A 21,921-nucleotide genomic window follows, 5' to 3' on the forward strand; every position below is an offset into this window, starting at 1 on the left:
AAATTAATCTGAATTCATGTTTTTGTTGGTTTCAAAAGATTTGAGCCAAATTTGAATCAAACCCTACGTCTCCAGCTATCTGCACTACTTACAAACTCAGGTTTGGACTATCGCAAACATTAGAGTCGTCATGCAAACAGTAAAGTGTCCGTGAATTAAAGTTGTTAGGGCAGTGTGAACTAGCCTGCACTCTGTGCAGGCTAGTTCACACTGCCCTAACAACTCTAATAAATGGCAACAAACACCAACTTCCAATGTTTTTTTTGGGGTTTGTTGGACTGTATTAACCCTGTGGGTGTTTGTTGGGGTAGTGTGAAAATTACGTTATTCTTCCCATTATACAATAGTTCAATACTGGTTCTCAAATCTGATTAGCCAAAGAGTGTTTACAGAGTGCTGATACACAGTGTGAAAATTACGTTCATCTTCACTAAAACAATTTTAGTGAAGATGAAAATCGTGCATTTGTGTTATCGTTTCAACTATTGCAATGCTGTTATTGAAGCTTCAGGTACTTCAACAGAGCACTGTCAGAGTCTTCACTAGAACAGAGCCAGCTTACATCTTTCCAGTCCTGGAACAGTTACATTGGATACTTATAGATACCAGAGTAAAGTTGCAGCATAAAGAGCTCCTTCTAGTGAAAAAGTACTTAAGTGGTTGGATTCATCTTTACCTGATGGAACTCATTACCATTCTGACCTCTTCTTGCTCTATAAGGCCAAGACAAAACAATCTTCTCTTTGTCTCCAGAACAAGACTCTGCACAATGGGTGGTCTCATTTTCTAGGATATCTAGGAGTTGAAGGTTGTAGAAACTTGAGCAGTTAAATGTGATAAAGTTCAGTTTGAATATACCTGAGATGTATTCTGCATCATTTCATTTAAACAATGTTCTTTGCTTTAGGAAGACATTATGTAATGTTTCTTGAGGCCTGATACCTAGTATGATGATTACTAAGACTGTCTTAGAACTCAGTTAGACACAATAAGAGTAGACAAGGTGTTTGTAGGTAGGAATGCATTATGTGCTGACAGGCATTAAGACCTGCTGGTTCTAAGACATCATCATATAAAAATGAGTCACATCATACTTAACTATGAGAGGCTTAGCATGAGAGGAAGGAGGTAAAACAGACAGTGTTTGACTAATCTACTTTGTTTCTTCAACTACTGGCACTTTTGTGGTCAAGAGAGCTGATTTTAATCAGATTTCAGCCTTTTTATCTTTCTTTTCATTCTTTCTTTCTTTTTTTTTTTTGCTATATGAAGGTAACATTAAAACATGTATAAACCATTTCAACCATTTCATTTCTTGGGTAAAATGATTTATATAAATGTTTATAGAAATTACTATTTTGTCTCAGTTGAGACATCATTGCAATTTTGCCACAACAATTAACATTTTATTTTGTATTGTTCTTATGTTTTATGCAAACAATCAGAAAATATAATTTGATTGTGTGCATTTGGGATACATAAAATGGTGTCTTCCATTTTATTTAAAACAAAATTTCAAATGTAATTTAAAAAATCTGTATATAAAAGTTATTTGAAAACAAAAATAAAAAATAATGAAGGCCTGGTCAAATGTTTCCAAATTTGAATGTGACCTTCATATTATAAAAAAAAAAAAAAAAGTTTAAATCTGCATGTTTTAATACAAATTAAATTGCCCTTGACAATTGTAAGTGCCCATAGGTAAAGAAATACCTGTAAATAGGCAACTGGACATTGTTGGACAAACTAGTGAGAGTGTAAAAAGTATGTTTTAACAAAGTTAAAAAGTAAAAAAAAAAAATAATAATAATATTTTCAGAACCAAAAGTGCCTAGTTGTAGAAACTCCCAAGGCCTGCTATGTAGTGTGCATGTGTGTTTAGGAGTGTAATAAGGTGGCGAATGCAGGTCTGAGGTCGCTACAATAAGTTAGCCTCTGACTTCATTATAAAATATAAACTTCTCTGGAGAGGAGACACCTCAGAAATACAATTCAATCAGGAAGACTCGCAGACTTGAGAGACATGTAAGATGACATTTATTTGATGAATATACTACAGAAAGGTAATGTCTCTCTTTGGCTTAGGCCCCGTCTGGTGGTCCAAGGAAGTTGTACTCAGAACTGTCATATCCTGCCAGAGATAGGAGGGAGAGGCGAGAAGCCTACTCCCGTGCAGGACGGGACTCGACTGGTGGTGGTGGGATGGTGGAGGTTTCCATGTTAGCACACTGAAACAGCAATGTGATAGATTGTGAGCAGACTTATAAACCAATGGCTTACATGTGATTGGCTAGGGAGTACCCAGCTAATGGGGTGATGATGTACAGCTGCTAGTCTTCCCACTAGAACTATGCTGCTCTTACATTACTGGACAAAAGTTTTGAAACACGTACTCATTCTTTATTATAATTTTTTTTTTTTCACATTTAGAATAATAGTAAAGTCATCAAAACTATGGAATAACATAAATGAAACTATGGGAATTATGTTGTGGCTAAACAAAATCAAAATAAATCAAAACGTCTAGGTTACTGTTGTAACATCCATTCCCTGATGGAGGGAACAAGTCGTTGTGTCGAGTGAACACTAGGGGACTTCTTTGAAGGCCTCGATTACATCTGAACTTGAGAAAAGGCCAATGAGAAATTGGCAGAAAGAATTAGCATGTCCCTACACCGAACATACGTGTATAAAAGGAGGGAATCATGCATCTGTCCATTCAGGTTTTGCACTGAGGAGCCAAGAATAAGGTTTGGCGTCGTGCCAGGGGGACACAACGTCTCGTTCCCTCCATCAGGGAACGGAGGTTAAAACAATAACCTAGACGTTCCCCGTCTGTCGCTCACTTCGACGTTGTGTCGAGTGAAGCAACACTAGGAGTCCCTATTCCATCACCCCATGAGCTGAACCGTGTATGTGCACTGCTTATGCAGGTGCGGGCAGGCAGTTGCGTGCCAAAGCGACAGGCTGCGTCGGACTGCATGTACCCTTCCCCAATGCCACATTAAATCATCATAACATTTTTAGGTTCCCAGCACCCCGAAGGTGGGAACAAAGCGAAGTGCCAGGCATGGGAGCAGGCCGTGCCAGCCACGTCTTTTCTTTCTCTATGTTTTTCACATAGAGTTAAAGTGGCTGGGGTCATCATAACACTATCACACACATCGGGGAAGGCATTCTTTTCCAACTTCTATTCTTTCAGAGGGAAACGACTCTGTGGAGACCACCACCTGCCCAGGCTTGGGGGAGGTAAAGAGTGTCGAAATACGTCACAAGGGTTTTCAGGCCACATGTGGGAATGGCGCGGCTGTAGATCCTACCTACTAGCGGGGACTGCCCAAGAGGGACGCGGGCCCACCAGTAGGGGGACCGTACCGTGGAAAATACACACAGGGGGATTAATCCACAAGGACCCATCCTGTGGAGCACCTATTCCAGTACAGAGTACTTTTAGTACACGTAGTGGGTCTGGTCGGGGAATTCCTCGACTGAATTCGCGGACCAGAGGGCTTGGGAGGAAGAACATCCAGGGAGCGTGAATCTAGTGGACTCTCCTGGGAAAATGAACACATGTGATCACCTCAGTGGAGGGGAAAGGCACTTTGTGGATGGGTCTCGAAGGAGAGGGCTTTGAGCTCGACTAATTTTAGCGGCTTGAAGGGGGGTCTCTGAAGGCCTGAAAGGACCACGGAGAGATCCCATGAGGGGAACAGGCATGGCCTGGGAGGGTTCAGCCTCCGGGTGCCTCTAAGAAACCTGATAATCAGATCGTGCTTCCCTAGGGACTTGCCGTCCACTGCATCGTGGTGAGCTGATATGGCGGCTATGTAAACGTTCAAGGCGGAGGGGGACAGCCTTGGGTCTGGGCGCGGATGCCAGAGGGTCCTTCCTCAGGGGAATTCGCCAGGGAGTGCCGTTGCTGTGACCTTCGTGACCCCGGGTGGTGCGATTGGTCGTCGAGTGCTGTTCCTGCAGCACATCAGGATCAGGACTACCCAAGTGCAGATCTTTAAATGTTTTGGCCTGGTGGATTTGCAGGGAGGCCATGGCATGCAGGGCAGAGACAGCTTGGGGCCGCTCCGCCGTCGAGGGTAGTGAGAGCGGAGGAGCGAGGATGCCGGTTTCGGGCAGTAAAAGTTGCCCTCTATGCCTTCGTCAACTCGTTATACACCTCCGGGAAGAAAGGAACCGGAGGGGGGTGGCTGTGAGCGGCGCCCTGACCCGGACAACCAATCGTCTAGCCGTGAGGCCCCCCATAAATGGAACTATGGGAATTATGTTTTCATTCACGGCAGCCCAGGCAAGCATAGTGGACATCTGCGTATCAGGCTCAGACTGGACGAGCAGACCCGGAGGTGGCAGCCCAGTCGAGTCATCAGCATCAGACACCGTTGTGACACTCTCCGATGCGGCAGCGAAATCATAATCAAGCTCGTGGGCTCTGAGGGAGTAAACAGACTGGTCGAGAGGTGAAGGAAAGAAAGCTTGCCATGGTTATGTTCTCGCACTGTAGAACATGAACCATAAAACACTCCCTGCGTGTGATCGCAGCCCAGGCTCGCGAGGTAGCTCTTATGTCCGTCAGAAGCAGAGAGAAATCGACCGCATCCAGGAACTACACAGGGGCGGAAGGGTATGTTTATAAAGATGTGTCCTGAAAAGGACGTTCAACGGCAGATGTGTATTCAACCAACTTCTTGAGGTATCACCCTGGGATGCTTTTTAAGCAATATTGAAGGAGTTTCCATCTATGCTGGGCACTTATTGGCTGCTTTTCTTTATTATTTGGTCCAAGTCATCAATTTAAAAAAAATTCTAATGAATTTTTATTACATTTTAGTTTTATAATTAAATAATTGAATGTGGTGGCCCAATTTTATTTTCGCCTACAAAATTAATTTAAAACATTTAAGCATAAGCCTTCAGATCAAAATAGTATTAAGATCATGAGAAACATTTCACTCAAGTTTTTCAAAACTTTTGACCTGTAGTTTACATAAATCACTTAAGATGACAAGTATGTGGGAGAGGTATGAATAACAACTTCCCACAGATAGAAGAACATGCTAGTCTGTTCGTCTTACTCCCCTTGGGTGCATATTTCATGAAAATCTGTTGTGAAATCAAGTGTAGAGTTCAAGAGGCTTTCCCTGCGTGCTACCCACCTAAAATTCGATTCACACCATCCAAGCATGAAACCTTTTACTACTGCCTGTGGTATCTATTTACTCAATATTGCTTCATCCCAGGTGGTTCGGCCCTCACAATCATCCCCCGTCGCATTCTTAGCGCATTTGGGAGAGGAAAGAACGAAAGAGGGAAGACTCATTTGAAAGGTATTTCAGGTTCTCTTAAACACATTTTAAAAGGATAGTTCACCCAATATCTCTCATCATTTACTCACCCTCATTCCATCCCAGATGGGTATGACTTTCTGTCTTCTGCAGAAAACATATTTTTAGAAGAATATTTCAGCACTGTAGGTCCTCACAATGCAAGTGAATGTGGCCAAAACTTTGAAGCTCTAAAAAGCATATAAAGGCATCACAAAGGTAATCTATACTACTTCAGTGGTTAAATCAATGTTTTCAGAAGTTATATGATAGGTGTGGGTGATAAACAAATACATTTTTAAGTCCTTTTTTACTACAAATCTCCATCTTTGAACAGCACCGACCAGTAGGTTGTAATATTCACCAAAAAACAAGTGGAGATTTATTGTAATAAAGCATTCCTTCTCCATGGTACTGTACTTAGACTCTCTTAAAGAGCGTTTTTGACTAATGTACATCACTGGCAGTTCCTCCCCCTCCACCTCCTGCTTGAGCACTGCCCCCAACAAACTGTATGAAGCATCCTTCTGTAAAATGAAAGGGAGAGAGTAGACAGGTGTATGTAAAATCGGCCCACCACAAAGTACAGCTTTCACCTGCTCCATCCACTGGACTGGATCTGGTGCTGCCTTTTTAGTAAGATCAGTCAGCGAGCTGGTGACGGCCGAATAATTAAGCACAAACCTACGATAGTTGCCAGCCAGTCCCAGGAACTGTCTTACCCCCGTTTTTTTTGTCTTAGGGCTCAGGGAGGCTGCAATTGCTGCTGTTTTATCAATTTGGGGCCCCACCTGCCCATGGCTGAAATGGAAGCCCAGATAACGTACCTCCATGCATCCAAATACCTCCAATGCACACTTCTTTGGGTTTGCCGTTAGCCCACTCACCTCAATGACCTCAGTACAGCCCTCAGATGTTGCAGGCATAAGCAACATGCGGTTTGAGGACTTGGTCCATGAGTTGCTGGAGCGTAGCCGGAGCGCCAATCAAACCAAACAGAAGCATCACGAATTTGTGTAAGCCAAACAATGTGGAGAAGGCCGTTTTCTCACGGGATATTGGGGCTAAGGGTGTTTGCCAATAGCACTTTGTCAAATCCAGTGTCGAATAAAAACGAGCTGTGCCTAATGGATTGAGCAGTTCATCAATATGAGGCATTGGATATGCATAAAGTGTAGACACTGCATTTACCTTTCGATAATCCACACAGAACTGGACCGACCCGTCGCTCTTAGGAACCACCACTGCCGGGCTGGACCAGTCACTGTGGGATCCTTCTATAAATCCCATCTCCATTGCATCCAATTCTTCTCATGCCACTTTTTTCTTGTGCCCAAAGCCTCGTCTTGAACCAAACATTGGAGTATAGTGGTTTGATTACAACCAGTATCCCCCTAGTAATACTCACAGCTATGCGATTAGTTCCAGCTCGATTGGGGGTGGCCCGTAGGGTGTCGGGAGCCAGACCAATACTACCAGTTCCATCACGGAGCATTGGTACAGAGGGAGCGAGAGAGAGGGAGGGAGGGAGACTGAAGAGAGAGAGAGAGAGAGAGAGAGAGAGAGTGAGAAGAGAGAAAACGAGGGCTGCTCTGCCCCTGGGAGCACCACCATTTGGTTCTCAGCCAGCTGGACGGCCTCTTCCAGTGACACTGGGCGGTGTCACTGAACCCATTCTTCTGTTCCGATCAGCAGACAAGGGATGAACTGCTCCAGCACCACCAGAAACATAACTCCCTCAGCATCGAGCTCCTCCGCCAGCAGCCACTTCCTGCAGGTGTCACGGAGCTGTTCTGCAAACGCAAATGGGTTCTTTATGTCCTCATACACCAGAAGGTTCACGGCAGGCCGGTGGGCCATGATCTGGGTCATTGCGTAAATTCTGGCCCATGACATTCATGGAATTGATATCAGTCTACATTGTTCCTATTTGTACCACCTGACTAGGAGGGACCTTTAAGGAATTCCATTGCTCAATCTCATTTGGTATGACCCTGCATTTAGTGTTGCCATTCTGCAGTGCATTTCAGGGGCATAAACATTACATTTGGAAATCGCTGATATACCATAAAAAGTGCCCAGGGGCAATTTCATGAGAGGAACGTGAAGGTTGAACAGAAAATCTCCTTCATATACCATTAAAAGGATTGCTATGTAGTGTGTGTGCTCATGTGTTTAGGAGTGGAATTAGGTGGTGTATGTAGGTTGCTCAGGTTTCCATGAGACGGTAGACACTCTGATATAAAAGGGACAGATTTTAATGAGACTGTCACACCTACAAGCACATTCCAGTTGGTTTTACTCACTACACTGGGCTGAACTATTCACAAAGACTAGAGTTGTGAGAGGTGGAGAATGGATTCCTTCAATTCTATCTATCTATCTATCTATCTATCTATCTATCTATCTATCTATCTATCTATCTATCTATCTATCTATCTATCTATCTATCTATCTATCTATCATGAATAATTTAGACAGATAGAAAAACATTTTTAGAGGAAAAAACACAAATTTCTCATTTGTTTCCAAGTCTTCACTGAATTATTGTTAGATATGATGCAATCATTAATTCTGCTGACTGAGAAGCAGATCTGTATTTAAAATTATACTTAACTGTGAATTAACTGTATGCTTGCTATATGATTTCTTTGCTGATAAATCCACCACACAGGAAAATATTGCTTATTTTCACTTATTTTGATGAGGCAAGTGTCTTATTTTGAGCCTGTTTTTCCAGAGCAGGAGCTTGTTTCTATTACGAGATCTGGCAACACTGCAATTGTTTTTTTTACTCACAACTTAGCCGTGAGAACGGCATTTGCGGGCCAGGTGACCCAGAGACAAAGGAAATAGCTCTTTTATTGAGAATTTGGGTACCACAGCCCTTGTTAGGGGGTGCGGCAAATGAAAAAACACAAGATTCTCCTCTCGGCCCTCCACCGGGGGACGGAGTGGTCTTACCACCTCCGGACCTAAAGTCTTGGACTCTGGGTGGACTGTCTCAGGAGCGCCTGGGAGCCTTCCGGGTCCTCGAGGGGGTCCGTGAGACAGGGGGCGTGCGCTTCCCACGGGGTGCTCGACGCTGGGGCTGAGAGCTGGGCCCGGGTTGAGGCAGAGCAGAGTGTTTCTTAGCCGCAGGGGGACGCCGGGGCACGATGTGAGAGATGGCCTCCGTCTGCTTCTTCACCATGGAGAACTGTTGGGTGAAGTCCTCGACAGTGTCGCCGAAGAGGCCAAACTGGTAGACGGGGCGTTGAGGAAGCGAGTCTTGTCGGCTTCACGCATCTCGACCAGGTTCAGCCACAGTTGATGTTCCTGGACCACGAGCGTGGCCATCGCCTGCCCTAGTGCCTGCGCTGTGACCTTCGTCGCTCTCAGGGCGAGGTCGGTCGCTGAGCGCAGTTCCTGCAGCGTGTCGGGATCAGGGCCACCCCAGGAACCAGTCGTCCAGCCGTGATGGCTGTGGGGAGGATGGAGGGTTCCAATCCAAGCCCATGCTAACGGCGGCCCGGGAAAGCATGTCGGTCATCTGCACGTCGGCCTCAGCCTGGGCATACAGGCCCGAAAGCGGCAGCCCAGGGGATTCCTCGGCATCAGATACCGCGCTCGCTGATGCACTTCGGTCTCAAGAGGATAGGCAGTCTGGCTGTGAGGTGAGCCGCTGTTACCTCGAGCACGGATGGGAGTCAACGAGCGTGCCGGGGGGCGGGTGGTCTGAGGGGGCGTACCCGGTGAAGCTGCACCAGCTGCCATCCCCAAATCGCCTCCATCGCCAACCGCATCGTCCTCAATCCCGTGGGAAGAAGGAGTAATGCGGGGGGCGGCTGGAAATATGCAAATACCGTCTGCCAACTTCTCATTGGCCTTTTTTCATAGAACAGAGGTATATATCGGCGCTCAAGAGAGACCCCTAGTGTCGCTTCTCCGACACAATGTGGAGAGAGCGACAGAAGGGGAAACTGAGTTTTCAGTGTCCAGAAACAGAGATCACTCAGTTACTGTGGTATCTCACAGCTGAGATGGACTTTATGCAATACACTTTCATAAGGTAAGTAGCCTACACTGAAAATTCTAAATAAAATCATAGCAGAAACTCATTAACTCATTTCCCTAGATTTCAAGTGTTGTTGTTCAGTGATTTCCATCATGTATTCTGTAATAATAGAATATGTACCCCGCTATTAAAAGATTCCTAGGCCTATATATATATATATAACATATAATATATTATATCAATTATTACAAAAAGGTATGTTCTTGCTAAATTGCTCGCAAACGTAAGATTGTTGTTTAGCATTATAGGTCATACATACCACATAATATTAGAATAGTTACCCCTTAGTTATAAAATACTTACTGTATAAATTATTTGTAATTTTCCAGGTTGTTACCCCTTTATTCCTCAAACTTTGCATATTGTTCCCTTATACCTACACGCAAGTAATTTATAGGTACACTATTATTACAAAAAGGTACGCTATATATTCTGTGTACCTATGCTGTAAATTGCGGGCTGTAATCTAAAGCGTTACCCATCAACATTTTTAAATCAGTGCAGCAATATATCAGCACGCTTTGTCCCATGTCCCACATGTCAGGAGCAGTATTTAACACATTTACTGGAACCTATTGAAGCTACTTTGGGTGGATTAACTGTATACATAAATCCAGGTAACTATCCAAGTTAAATGTAAATGCCTTTTGCTCTGCCGTTCACGTCGTTGAGTGCGAACAGACAGCATTTCTTCACGTGCACAGCGAGGTACACGAGGCATGAGCCTGAGAGATGTGCAGGAGCGAGGTGATCTTATGGCGAAGAGATATGAAATTATTCACTATTTCCTATAGAGTGAAAGGCAGTGAGTGAACTAAATAAGTGAGTGAATTTGGACATTGCCGTTTACACCGAGTATCGGAGCTCTGGGGCTGTCGCAGAAACATCATCACATATGAACTTTTAAAATACTTGGACCTTACATGTTATTCTTATTATTAAATAATATATTAATACAATAAATCTTAATTCTGTTTGTCATTTTTGATATATACTGTTAATATAAAGAGTAAACACATTTTATCAAATTAAGTAATTATTTGTCAAAAAGTAATTTAATACATTCAGTATGAAATAAAAATTGCAGGAGTGTAGGAAGCAGTAAACTACCAGCTCGTACATCTTCCCTGTGTGGATTGTAGGCAATTAACCATCGTTGAGTGCACATCAAATATACACATGTAATTAGAGTGTATTGTGGGTAAGAATGAGTGAACAAAAGTAGGGATTGAGTGTCTCCGTCAAAATTCAGACACTACTACAAAATGGCAGATACTCGAAATGGTGCACTATATAGTGGATAGGGGAAAGTTTCAGACACAGCGAGTGTTCCACGACTGGGGTTGGTGCCCTACTCGTGAGGCTGCGTACTATGCATTTAGAGAGCGGCAGTACTGCTGTAAAGAACTAATGATCTAATTCGTTCGACACTGAAAACTGTAACTATACTGAAATAAGAATCAACACAGTACATTAAAAGCTATGATATATCAAAAGTAAGCATTAATAAAGCATAATCTAGCTTTGGTTTATATTTCAGCATTATATTCTGTGCTTGTGGGACATTTTCATGTTTTCACCGTAATAATTACTAAAAATGTTTCCAAACCTCTCTTCTTATTGACAAATTCATCCAGATCTGACAAGAGCCCTTAAAGGGATAGTTCACACAAAAATTTAAATTCTCATTATTTACTCACACTCATCCCACCCCAGATGTGTATGACTTTTATGCTGCCTTTATGTCTTAAAATTCTTATTTGTGTTCTGCAGAAGAAAGGAAATCATACACATCTGGGGTGGAATGAGGGTTAGTAAATGATGAGAGAATTTACATTTTTTGGTGAACTATACCATTAAAGTGATTGCTCAGCCATAATTTAATATTCTGTCATCATTTCCATACCCTCATCAATTACTGAAGATGAAGTAATTATTTATGATACTACTTTTACTTCTACTTGAGTAATTCTTTTTTAAGTAATTGTTCTTTTACTTGAGTACAGTTTTTGGCTACTCTACCCACCTCTGTTTTAAATGGATTTGGCTAAGGTGTATGTTAACTTCTGACAATAAATTGTGTTTTGGTGAGAGAGAAGAGATAAAAGTGGATATCTGAGATGTTAATTGTTGTCACTTATTCAAAATGTTAAAAATGTGTATTTGGGTGTTGTCATCCTCAAAGCTTTCATACCGGTGGGAATGACATGTTCTATTCCAAGAGAACATCTGCAACATTCTTCTACACAAATCTTTCTCGCTGGTTGATAGGTGTGGTTTCATCTAGATAATAGACTTGAGGAGTGTCTTGACTTAATACAGGTTTGAGACCTGTTAAGGCATGTAAAGCCTTAGGCATGTACAGAAGCTTATGCTCAACTACTGTTTTGCTACAATGTTACACAATTGCACTTAAATGAAAGCATAACCTAGACCTACATAGTTCCTGCACATGTTTATTTTTTTGCAAGGAAGTAATATAAATCATACAAAAGTTGTTCTTGTTCTTTTCTTATTTAATGAGAGTTCAAAAATAAATACATAACTATATATACAGTATATACAAAGGATTTCACAAACACTTATCCTTTACATGTCTTTACATCACTTTTACTCTCCAATGAATCTCTTCAGACAAATTAAAGGGAGTGTGTGCAGGTGAAAATAAGGGAAGCAAGCCAGTGTTTCCCCCCAAAAATGTAATATTTGCATTCTTACAGTTGAACACAATTACAGTTTTTCTCAATCGCTTTGGCTCTATTCTTGAATGAGAATAATGCTTTTCAAAACAATAAGTTCAAATCTCTGAACAATTAGATTCTTTTCACACCAGATTTGAATTTCTTATTCATTTAAGCAAATTGCAAGTGTAAGTACACTTATTCAATTATCAAAATCTGTCAGACATACATATTTTCTGTTCACTATATCTGACTTAACATGTAAGAAATGTGTATAAATGGAGGTGCAAATGTGCAATTTCTGTTTACATGTAATACATTGATACAAAAATAAATGTACTCTATACATACAAATCCTTTTCTGTGTACTACAGTATTGTACAGTATGGACTTTTCCCAGTTAACCTTTACCCACTGTTGAAATTGGTATCTAAAAAGCTCAGTGTAATGCACAATAGCATTCAGCTAGACAAAACTGACTTTCTTGTATAGTACAGTAAGCAGTCAGTCAACAAAAAGTTTTTTGAAATTTGTATAGAACAAATATTTCCAGGTTGACTGCCATGGTGAAAAAACATTCAGTTTTGGTGCCATTGGCACACATAACAAGGTTTTGAAGCATGAAATAAATGTTTTGGGTGAGTTACTACATTTTGCAGACATGCAACAGAGTTGTTTTTCCCCACAAATGTGTTGACAATTGCACTTACAGTTTAGAGAATGTTAAGACTTTTTCAACAAATGAGCCAAAGCGATTGAGAAAAACTGTAATTACAAAAGAAATGTCAAATGTGCAAATTAAAACTGACTTACAAATATTTATCATAATATAAATATCATAGTAAACATTCACATTTTACTTCTTCAACAGTATGTGCAAACTATCAAACACAAGATGAGAAGATAGTGTCAGTCCATTCATAGTTAATTCAAGTAAATTCAAGTGCAGCTTTGGGATGTATTTTTCAGCCATTCTCCATGTTCTTTGTTGAATCTGTAACTACTACAGTGCGTGCTAAAAGAGTTCAAGTAGATATGTGGACTGCACATCTCAACACAATGGAGCTACATTCACCATTCTTCCCCAGGTTCTATTTAAGGTGGAGGGACTTTTGCATGCTAAATAGTTTATCCTAGGTACATTATGACCTCTGACTGCAGGCCGTTGTGGACTTGGTGAAACAAAGTTACGTCTGTTTGCTGTATGCACCAACTGAGGTTCAACATGAGGTTCAACATAGATCTGGTAGTTTTTACCTCTGTTGTTATCCAGGAGCTGCAAGTTGCTATTTCCAGGTCGGAATACCACAAAGAACTCCAGACGCTCTTTTGGGTCCAGCACGGATGGTAGGGACACATTAAAGGCAAATAAGTCTGTCTCCAAAGCTGCATGTGGTTCTCTCACACACTTTCAGGGTATATCTTGATGGCTCCGCCATGAGTTAAAAGTGAACTATACCATTAAAGTGATTGCTCAGCCATAATTTAATATTCTGTCATCATTTCCATACCCTCATGTTGTTCCAAACCCATGTGACCCTTTGTATTATGTGGAACACAAAACATGTTAGACAGAATGTTAGGGACTGACAGGCTCGGTCACCATTCACTTTCAAAATATATATAAATATATATAAAAAAACTCAGGAAAACATTCTGTCTAACATCTCCTTTTTGTGTTGCATGGAAGAAAGAAAGTCATATGGGTTTGGAACAACATGATGGTGAATGATGACAGAATTTCCAATAATAATAAGAATTCTGTAATACATGCTTAATGTCTATTATGTAATGGAATATAGGGAGTTAAAGTCTATAATGTCATCTGTGAAAGTAATGAGTTATTCACTACTTGAGTACACTTTTAATTGGATACTTTCCAATTACTGAAGATGAAGTAATTATTTATGATACTGTTGTCGTCTTCATTAATCCTTAGTTAACATTAAGACACGTACATGCAGGAGTTATAATGCCCAGCTTCTTTACTTGCATCTTTTAGAACACCTCACCAGATTGGCCACAAGCCATACAACAGTGGGTCATACCAACTACATGAACTATAGGGGTGTGCTGGTCAGAACCATTCACTGCATATACTACATCCCCCTTCTTAAGCTTTTAAACAGAGTATTAATCAGACATAAAACAAGGACAGTATGCTGACAACATCACCAGTGTATGAAATAAACGTTTGCTATGAACAAGCAATAGTTACACTAATCTAGCATACTTAAGTAAGCACATAATCCTCGAACCGTGCCGGTTGTCTGACGATACGTCCGGCTCTTGTGCATTCTGGTCGCCGCACACTTCTTTCCACATCTTGAGGAGGCTCATTTGGAACAGGATTTGAAACAGTGTCTTTGCTCAAATCATTGTCAGTGTCCATGGAACAGTCAGGTTTTGAGCCATGTTTGCTTGACCTGTCAGGCCTGAGATGACGTCTGTTCCTGCGGTAGACTGTGCCCGCTGGTGTGACAACATCGTATGAACGGGGCTCTTCTCGGGCACTGACAACTGTAGCTGGTTTCCATGTATTTCTGATTCTCATATATACTCTCTGTCCCCCCTTGAAGGCTGGAAGTGGGGCTGCTGTTCTATCGTACCATCTTTTTTGCTGTGATTGAAGATGCTGCAGCGCTTCCTGGATGTGTTTAGGTATAGAAGGTTGCAGAACAGTTTTGCTGGCCGGTAAAGTAGAACGTAAGACTCTGCCCATAAGGATCTGGGCTGGGGAGTGCTGGAGACCAGTGACAGGAGTGTTGCGGAGAGTCAATAAAGCCAGATGAGGGTCAGTGCCAGACTGAGCAGCAGCTTTCAGCATAGATTTGACAGTCTTTACGGCTCGCTCTGCCATGCCGTTGGACTGAGGGAAATTGGGGCTGGAGTGTGTGATGTTGAAACCCCAGTCATGAGCAAATCGAGCCATTTCAGCATTGGCAAAGGGTACATGATCTGCAGTCAGGATCTCAGGCACACCATGTCTTGCAAACACTGCTTTGAACTGTGCTATTAGTGAGGCTGACGTTTTGTCTGGCAGCTGTAAGACTTCTGGGTATTTAGAAAAATAGTCCACAATCAGAAGAAATGAACGTCCTTGAAAGTCAAAAATGTCAGCAGCTATCTTCTGCCAGGGTCCCTTTGGAACTGGATGTGAGATAAGTGGCTCCTTTTGATTTTCAGGGCGACTCTCTTGACAGAAACTACAGACTTCTACCATGTGACGTACGGCTTCAGTGAGTCCTGGCCAGTAAAAACATGATCTGGCGTGTGCTAGAGACCGCTGTATACCCTGATGTGCCGCATGAAGTCGTTTCAGCACTTCTTGTCGCAGTGCACGAGGGATAATGATGCGATCATCTTTCAAGAGTAGCTCATCATCTATGCTAATAGTGTGTCTGACTGGCCAGTAAGCTTGAGCAGCCAGTGGGACATTTTTCTTTCTGTCCGGCCATCCTCGCTCATGTAACTGCCGTATCAGTTGAATCTCAGCATCTGACTGTGTGGCTTGTTGGATCATGTGCATGATGTTACCACCAAGTGATTCTCCATTCATTGCATAGATGACTTTCTCTTCGCTCAGGTCTAGACTCTCTGTTGTATCAGACTGAATGTATGCTCTGGACAGCGCGTCGGCGATATGCATCTGGTTGCCTGGAGTGTAAACAATGTGGATGTCATACCTTTGCAGCTGGAGCAGCATTCTTTGAAGGCGTGCTGGTGCTGCGCCTATGGGTTTGGAGAATATCGCCTCAAGTGGTTTGTGATCAGACTGAACCCTAACAGGCACACCGTAAACATGCTGGTGGAATTTTCTCAGAGCAAACACTATGGCCAGTAGCTCTTTTTCTATCTGGGCATAGTTCTTTTCAGCCGCAGATAAGCTCTCGAAGCATATGCAATTGGTTGCTGTTTCTGCATTAGAGCAGCCCCCAAGCCATCTTTTGAGGCATCTGCCTGCACTTCAATAGGCTGCTTTGGGTCAAAATGTCCAAGAACAGGTGCAGTTGCTATGGCTGTTCTGAGTTTTTCAAGTGCTAACTGCTGTTCAGGATGCCATTGCCAGTCTATGTCTTTCCTTAGCAACAGCCTAAGAGGTGCAGTGAGGGTGGCTTCATTGGGAATGTATTGTGACAGGTAGCGTGTCATACCTAGCAGACGCTGAAGGGCTTTTCTGTCAGTGGGAGGGAAAATTGCAATATTGCCGAAACCTTCGATTCATCAGGCTTCACTCCCTCAGCGGTGATAACGTGGCCTAGGTAAGTCACCTCATTGACCATATACTGCAATTTGTCTTTGTTGAATTTCACATTTAGACTCAGCGCTCTGTTCATCACTTTCTCTAGGATGTCATCATGCTCCGCTTTGGTGGATGCCGCTATGATCATGTCGTCAGCCACCGTGAAAACACCTTCAATGTCCCCAAAGCTTTCTGAGTTCAAGCACTGAAATACCTCACTCGCTGACTTTATACCAAAAGGCATGCGATGGAAACGGTATCTGCCCCACGGCGTGTTGAAAGCACAGAGATCTGCTGACTCCTCATCTAGTTGAATCTGCCAGTAGCCATCCTTCTCATCCAGGATGGTGAACAACTTTTTGCCAGCTAGCTTACTCCGTATGTCCTCCAGAGTGGGAATATTGTAGTGCTGGCAGAGTATGGCCTTGTTTAGGTCTCTGGGATCCAGGCAGACTCTCAGTGCACCGTTTTGTTTTTTCTGTAATGCAGAGACTGCTAACCCATGCAGTAGGTTTAGATACTTTGCTTATGACACACCTTTTTTCAAAATCATCAAGTGTCTCTTTCAGTCGGTCATGAACTGCATACGGTATCTTCCTGCAGCCGTGTATTACTGGAGGAATGGAAGGGTCAGTGTGAATATGGTGCAATCCAGGAAACTGTCCCAAACCTTGAAATACTGATGCATAGCGGCTGAGGAGCTCAGTTTTTGTGGCGGGTGATGACGGTGTGAGAGCGTCTACTTTTCTTATAAGGTCCAACTGCACACATGCCTGTCTCCCCAGTAGGGCTATATCTGATGCTGTAGTCACAAAGAACATCATGTCAGTTGTTTTATTTTTAGCCTGCACATGGAGTTTAACAACACCTTCTGGTTTGATGCGGGTGCCTCCGTACGACACGAGCACTGTGTTTGTTTTTTGGATGTTCACAGGAACCTGAAGCTGATCAATGATTTTCTTTGGAATGACGTTTGCTTCAGCACCTGTGTCAAGCTTGAAGTTTACAACAATGCCTGCCATACTCAGCTTTGTGTGCCAGCCTGTATCTGACGTGTTTGAGTGAACTACCGTACCCACAAACAGTGTGTCTATCCCAGAAATTTCGGCATCTATATCGAGCGTGTCCATTTTGGCTTTAGATTTGCACACAAGTGCGAAGTGGTTCTTTTTGCCACATTTTTTGCACACTTCATTATAGGCAGGGCACTGCCTTGGCATGTGAATGCGTCCGCATTTGCCACAATTTTTTGAATGTGCCCTAGTTGGCGCTGTCACTTGTTTGTGCACTGCTGATTTGTTTGATCTCCATTTAGGCTGAGAACCATTTTTGCCGACAGCATGCACAAATTGCGTTTCTGATGATGCTGCCATAGCTGTGACTTGCGCCCTCGTGACTTCTTTAGCGCTGCACATGTCAATGGCTTTTGACAGGGTTAACTCAGATATAGACAGCAGTCGTTCACGAAGGCCAGAGTCTGTTATGCTGAAAACAATTTTGTCTCGTATCATGAGATCTTCAGTTTCTCCAAATTCACATGTGCGTGCTTTGTTTCTTAGCTCTGTGAGAAATGTATCTATGCCTGCTTGCTCAGAGAATGTGTGAGCCCAGAACTGATGTCGTTCAAAGACAGTATTCTTCCGCGGAGCACAGTATTTTCGCAGTGCTGCGAGGACCTCTGATAATTTTTTATCTCGTGGATCCTCGTATTCGATCTCGAGCGAGTTATAAATGTCTAGCGCCTCTTCTCCTATGCTATGCAGCAGTACAGCGATTTGTCTCAGATTTATCCACTAAAGCTGAGGCAGTAAGATACAAGTTAAATCTTTGTTCCCACTTACGCCAATTTTCAGCCAAGTTCCCCGTCAGTGACAAAGGTGATGGCGGACGAAGCATTTCCATTTTGTCCGTCTCGTTGTCTTGTTAGCTCGTAGGGCTCGTTAGGATAATCCAACGGTGCTGCAGTTCGACACTGTTTTTGTTTTGTTTTTTAAGTTACCCGCGCCACGGTGATCTTCAGTCACAAGTTGATGTGCGCGGTGTTATTCAGGAGATGTATCTGACTTCTGACACCATGTTGTCGTCTTCATTAATCCTTAGTTAACATTAAGACACGTACATGCAGGAGTTATAATGCCCAGCTTCTTTACTTGCATCTTTTAGAACACCTCACCAGATTGGCCACAAGCCATACAACAGTGGGTCATACCAACTACATGAACTATAGGGGTGTGCTGGTCAGAACCATTCACTGCATATACTACAGATACTACTTTTACTTCTACTTGAGTAATTCTTTTTTTAAGTAATTGTTCTTTTACTTGAGTACAGTTTTTGGCTACTCTACCCACCTCTGTTTTAAATGGATTTGGCTAAGGTGTATGTTAACTTCTGACAATAAATTGTGTTTTGGTGAGAGAGAAGAGATAAAAGTGGATATCTGAGATGTTAATTGTTGTCACTTATTCAAAATGTTAAAAATGTGTATTTGGGTGTTGTCATCCTCAAAGCTTTCATACCGGTGGGAATGACATGTTCTATTCCAAGAGAACATCTGCAACATTCTTCTACACAAATCTTTCTCGCTGGTTGATAGGTGTGGTTTCATCTAGATAATAGACTTGAGGAGTGTCTTGACTTAATACAGGTTTGAGACCTGTTAAGGCATGTACAGAAGCTTATGCTCAACTACTGTTTTGCTACAATGTTACACAATTGCACTTAAATGAAAGCATAACCTAGACCTACATAGTTCCTGCACATGTTTATTTTTTTGCAAGGAAGTAATATAAATCATACAAACGTTGTTCTTGTTCTTTTCTTATTTAATGAGAGTTCAAAAATAAATACATAACTATATATACAGTATATACAAAGGATTTCACAAACACTTATCCTTTACATGTCTTTACATCACTTTTACTCACCAATGAATCTCTTCAGACAAATTAAAGGGAGTGTGTGCAGGTGAAAATAAGGGAAGCAAGCCAGTGTTTCCCCCCAAAAATGCAATATTTGCATTCTTACAGTTGAACACAATTACAGTTTTTCTCAATCGCTTTGGCTCTATTCTTGAATGAGAATAATGCTTTTCAAAACAATAAGTTCAAATCTCTGAACAATTAGATTCTTTTCACACCAGATTTGAATTTCTTATTCATTTAAGCAAATTGCAAGTGTAAGTAAACTTATTCAATTATCAAAATCTGTCAGACATACATATTTTCTGTTCACTATATCTGACTTAACATGTAAGAAATGTGTATAAATGGAGGTGCAAATGTGCAATTTCTGTTTACATGTAATACATTGATACAAAAATAAATGTACTCTATACATACAAATCCTTTTCTGTGTACTACAGTATTGTACAGTATGGACTTTTCCCAGTTAACCTTTACCCACTGTTGAAATTGGTATCTAAAAAGCTCAGTGTAATGCACAATAGCATTCAGCTAGACAAAACTGACTTTCTTGTATAGTACAGTAAGCAGTCAGTCAACAAAAAAGTTTTTTGAAATTTGTATAGAACAAATATTTCCAGGTTGACTGCCATGGTGAAAAAACATTCAGTTTTGGTGCCATTGGCACACATAACAAGGTTTTGAAGCATGAAATAAATGTTTTGGGTGAGTTACTACATTTTGCAGACATGCAACAGAGTTGTTTTTTCCCCACAAATGTGTTGACAATTGCACTTACAGTTTAGAGAATGTTAAGACTTTTTCAACAAATGAGCCAAAGCGATTGAGAAAAACTGTAATTACAAAAGAAATGTCAAATGTGCAAATTAAAACTGACTTACAAATATTTATCATAATATAAATATCATAGTAAACATTCACATTTTACTTCTTCAACAGTATGTGCAAACTATCAAACACAAGATGAGAAGATAGCGTCAGTCCATTCATAGTTAATTCAAGTAAATTCAAGTGCAGCTTTGGGATGTATTTTTCAGCCATTCTCCATGTTCTTTGTTGAATCTGTAACTACTACAGTGCGTGCTAAAAGAGTTCAAGTAGATATGTGGACTGCACATCTCAACACAATGGAGCTACATTCACCATTCTTCCCCAGGTTCTATTTAAGGTGGAGGGACTTTTGCATGCTAAATAGTTTATCCTAGGTACATTATGACCTCTGACTGCAGGCCGTTGTGGACTTGGTGAAACAAAGTTATGTCTGTTTGCTGTATGCACCAACTGAGGTTCAACATGAGGTTCAACATAGATCTGGTAGTTTTTACCTCTGTTGTTATCCAGGAGCTGCAAGTTGCTATTTCCAGGTCGGAATACCACAAAGAACTCCAGACGCTCTTTTGGGTCCAGCACGGATGGTAGGGACACATTAAAGGCAAATAAATCCGTCTCCAAAGCTGCATGTGGTTCTCTCACACACTTGCAGGGTATATCTTGATGGCTCCGCCATGAGTTAAAAGTTATGCGAACAAAGACAGCCTTATCAATGTTAAGGTTGCATACCCGTACCATACCACTCAGAGCCCTCTCAGTCACAATACAGCTCTCTAGTTGCACTAGAGTTTCCTGCAAGCTTTGACGGTCAACAATTGGCTGTGGAAATCCAAGCTTCAGTCGCAGTCTCCCACTCTGCTTGGATGACCGGACCTTCAACATCTCCTCAGGCTGTGGAAGATCTTCCATTTCAGTCTCTAAAGGGTCAGTGATGAAGATGCGTACGGATGTGAGAGGGAGACCCTTAGCATCAGCAAACACTACATTCTTCTTCTTGCGTGGTGTGTTTCTGTGAGAAGAATACGAGGAGAGAGAACTGCCGGAGCTGTATGAGGACAGGGAAGTTGTAGGTGATGGAGTTAAAGATCTGGCTAGATGAAGCTCCTGTGAGGACACACTCATGTCCTTGGGTGGAAAGGATCTAAGTGTGGACATCCCAAGCAGCTGAGACACTGGTGGGCTTTTCTGCATATGCATGGTGAGGTCCACTGGCATCACAAGGTCAGGTAGAGTATAGCTATTAAATCCATATAGTCTGTAAAATCATATTGAGAAGACTAAATTAGACAATTTTAATATAGAAAATGCATTCACACATACATACATACATACATACATACATATATATATTTATACATACATATAAAAACAAGAATTTAACTTTTCTGAAATATCACAGGAGTTATGTTGTGCAGAGAACTAGTCAACTTACTTTGTGTTGCTCATTTTTTGTTGATCCCAAACAGATTGCAGAGGGTGAAATGTCTATGAAGGAACAAAATAATTATTAGTAGAAGTAGTAGTAGCAGTAGATAAGTTATTTCAATAGCTATACTGTTTACAAATAATAGATAGTTGGTCTTCAGTGTTAAAAAATGCAGAATGAAGTTCTCGACTCACCTCTGTCAATGCTAGATACGCTGAAATGGATTTCCCACAAACTTGAAATGTAGAAATGTGCTCAATGTCAAAGAAGTGCTAAAAAGAATAAGCTATGAATAGTACAAATCACAGCCATCTGAAACGAACCCTTAATCAATCTCAAGTGTAACTCTAGCACTGTCTCTCAGTCTTTAAAAGGTTGAGCATAGGGGCGGGGCTTATTCACTCCGTCATACTGTATGTTGTATCT

General features: G+C 41.7%; 2 protein-coding genes across 2 annotated transcripts in view; one reads left to right on the forward strand and one right to left on the reverse strand.

The window, feature by feature from the left end:
- LOC127636083 (serine/threonine-protein phosphatase 2A 55 kDa regulatory subunit B alpha isoform) overlaps positions 1-21,921 on the forward strand; it is a 1,105,001-nt gene that overhangs the window by 382,192 nt on the left and 700,888 nt on the right. The window lies entirely within an intron of this gene.
- Positions 19,096-21,830, reverse strand: LOC127636087 (protein phosphatase 1 regulatory subunit 3C-B-like). The gene is made up of 3 exons (XM_052116474.1): positions 21,690-21,830; positions 21,502-21,554; positions 19,096-21,324 (listed from the first exon to the last, which is right to left on the reverse strand). The coding sequence occupies exons 2-3, from the start codon at positions 21,513-21,515 to the stop codon at positions 20,358-20,360; spliced, it is 981 nt and encodes a 326-aa protein (XP_051972434.1). The 5' UTR covers positions 21,516-21,554; positions 21,690-21,830; the 3' UTR covers positions 19,096-20,357.

Source organism: Xyrauchen texanus, chromosome 43 (assembly GCF_025860055.1).
Source record: "Xyrauchen texanus isolate HMW12.3.18 chromosome 43, RBS_HiC_50CHRs, whole genome shotgun sequence".
Classification (NCBI taxonomy): domain Eukaryota; kingdom Metazoa; phylum Chordata; class Actinopteri; order Cypriniformes; family Catostomidae; genus Xyrauchen; species Xyrauchen texanus.